The 1,920-nt window shown below is 45.2% G+C and overlaps 1 protein-coding gene across 1 annotated transcript; it reads right to left on the bottom strand.

Annotated features, from left to right (window-relative positions):
- Window positions 1–1,274: 1,274 nt before the first annotated feature.
- Window positions 1,275–1,655, bottom strand: LOC145099662 (uncharacterized). The gene has a single exon (XM_079037195.1). The coding sequence runs from the start codon at window positions 1,653–1,655 to the stop codon at window positions 1,275–1,277; it is 381 nt and encodes a 126-aa protein (XP_078893321.1).
- Between the last annotated feature and the right edge of the window lie 265 nt (window positions 1,656–1,920).

Here is a 1,920-nt window from a genome sequence, read left to right as displayed (position 1 = left end):
TAAACCACCATATCCTCAACCCTATCAGGTAAGGCCAAAATCAAAGCATCACACAATCGCTTCCTCAGCTCATCAAAAGCAAATTGTTGCTCCGGACCCCAAATGAATTTCACTGATTTCTTGGTCAATTAGGTGAGTGGAAAGGCAATTTTAGAGAATTTTCCAATGAACCTACGGTAATAACCGGCTAAACCATAGAAACTACGAATTTCAGAAGGTGTTTTTGGAATCTCCCATTGTTTAACCGCATTAACCTTGGCTTGATCGACCTTAATACGGTGTTTTTTTTTACCACATGCCCCAAGAACTGAACTTCTTCTAACCAAAATTCACATTTTGAGAATTTAGCATAAAGCCTTTTTCTTGCCAGAGTTTCTAGAATCACCTGAAGGTGTTGCTCATGCTCTTCTTTGGTCTTAGAATAGACCAAGATGTCATCAATGAACAATATGACCAAACGGTTAAGCATCGGGCTACACACCCGATTCATGAGATCCATAAACGTTGCGGGTGCATTGGTGGGCCTAAGAGGCATCACCACGAACTCAAAATGCCCATAGCGAGTACGTAATGCTTTTTTCTCAATGTCTTCTTCACGAACCCGCATCTGATGGTAACTGCAACATAAATCAATCTTGGAGAACCAAGACGCTCCTTGAAACTGATCGAAAAGATTGTCAATACATGGCAACGGGTACCTATTCTTTATCGTGCGCTTGTTTAGCTCCCCATAATCAATACACATTCGTTGGGATCTATCTTTCTTCTTCACAAAGAGAATAGGAGCACCCCAAGGCAAGCAGCTTGGCCGTATAAACCCTTTATCACATATTTCTTGAAGTTAATCTTGGAGCTCTTTCATTTTAGGTGGTGCCAAGCGGTAAGGATATTTCGCTACTAGAGTCGCACCTAGCACCAGATCAATGTGAAACTCCACTTGCCGAATAGGTGGCAAGCCAGGGAGTTCCTCCGGAAAGACATCGTTGAAGTCGGAAACGATAGGAACGTCATCTAGTGCTATAGCAGAAGAGGAAGAAGCCATAGCCAGGCAGGGAATGTCCCCCTGAATAACAAGTTCTCCACCTCTAGGGTTTCGAACATGAACTCGCTTCTTACGACAGTGGATTTCTGCATCAAACGCATCAAGCCAATCCATGTCTACTATAACGCAGAGCTCTCGCATCGCAATAGGGATAAGATCAAGTCGGGAACTCCTACATGCTAACGAATTCCCGAATCTCGGTACGTAGAATGGCTGTGTACCGGCTGACCAACTAGGCATCGTTCCCTGCAAACGAGGGGTAAAAAGATAGCATCTCCAAGAACTTGGCGATGAGGTCACTAAAGGACTCCGTAATATGCTGTAAGGCCATGAACTCTTGCTGCATCCGCTGCTGCTCCACCTTAGGCATATATTGTGCCTCAAACCTCTCTACAAATTGGGCCCAAGACATGGCCCTCACTTCTTCTTCGTTTAATAGAGCGGTGATGGTGTTCCACCCTGTCTTTCCCCTTTTTCGCAGCTGATTCATGGCAATCACTACTTTGTATTGGTCCAGACACCCAACAGTTATGAAGGCGCCCTCAACATCTGACACCCAGTGCTTAGCAGAAACTGGGTCGGATTCACCGTTCCAAAGAGGAGGGCTACACATGCTCTCGAAGTAGTATGTCGAATCCTGAACAGGCAAAGCCGGTTATGCTCCCCCGAGAATAGCCGCGAGGCGCTCATCCAGAAGAGCACCGACTTGGTTGATTATGTCGTTGGTCACACCCGAGATTAGTTCGTTGAAAGTGTTATTGAATTCCTCGGCAACAATATCCCTAACTTGCTCCATTTGGAGCTGATTAAGTCGAGCAGGCAGAGCCATTGGTATCCACAGAAGAAGGAAAATCTTAGAAGCAATTCAGCCTAGATAT

This window comes from Lactuca serriola, chromosome 4 (genome assembly GCF_051521515.1).
Source record: "Lactuca serriola cultivar US96UC23 chromosome 4, Lser_US96UC23_V15, whole genome shotgun sequence".
In the NCBI taxonomy this organism is placed as follows: domain Eukaryota; kingdom Viridiplantae; phylum Streptophyta; class Magnoliopsida; order Asterales; family Asteraceae; genus Lactuca; species Lactuca serriola.
The sequence above is the reverse complement of the archived record's forward strand: the minus strand, read 5'-3'. Positions and strand labels throughout refer to the sequence as shown.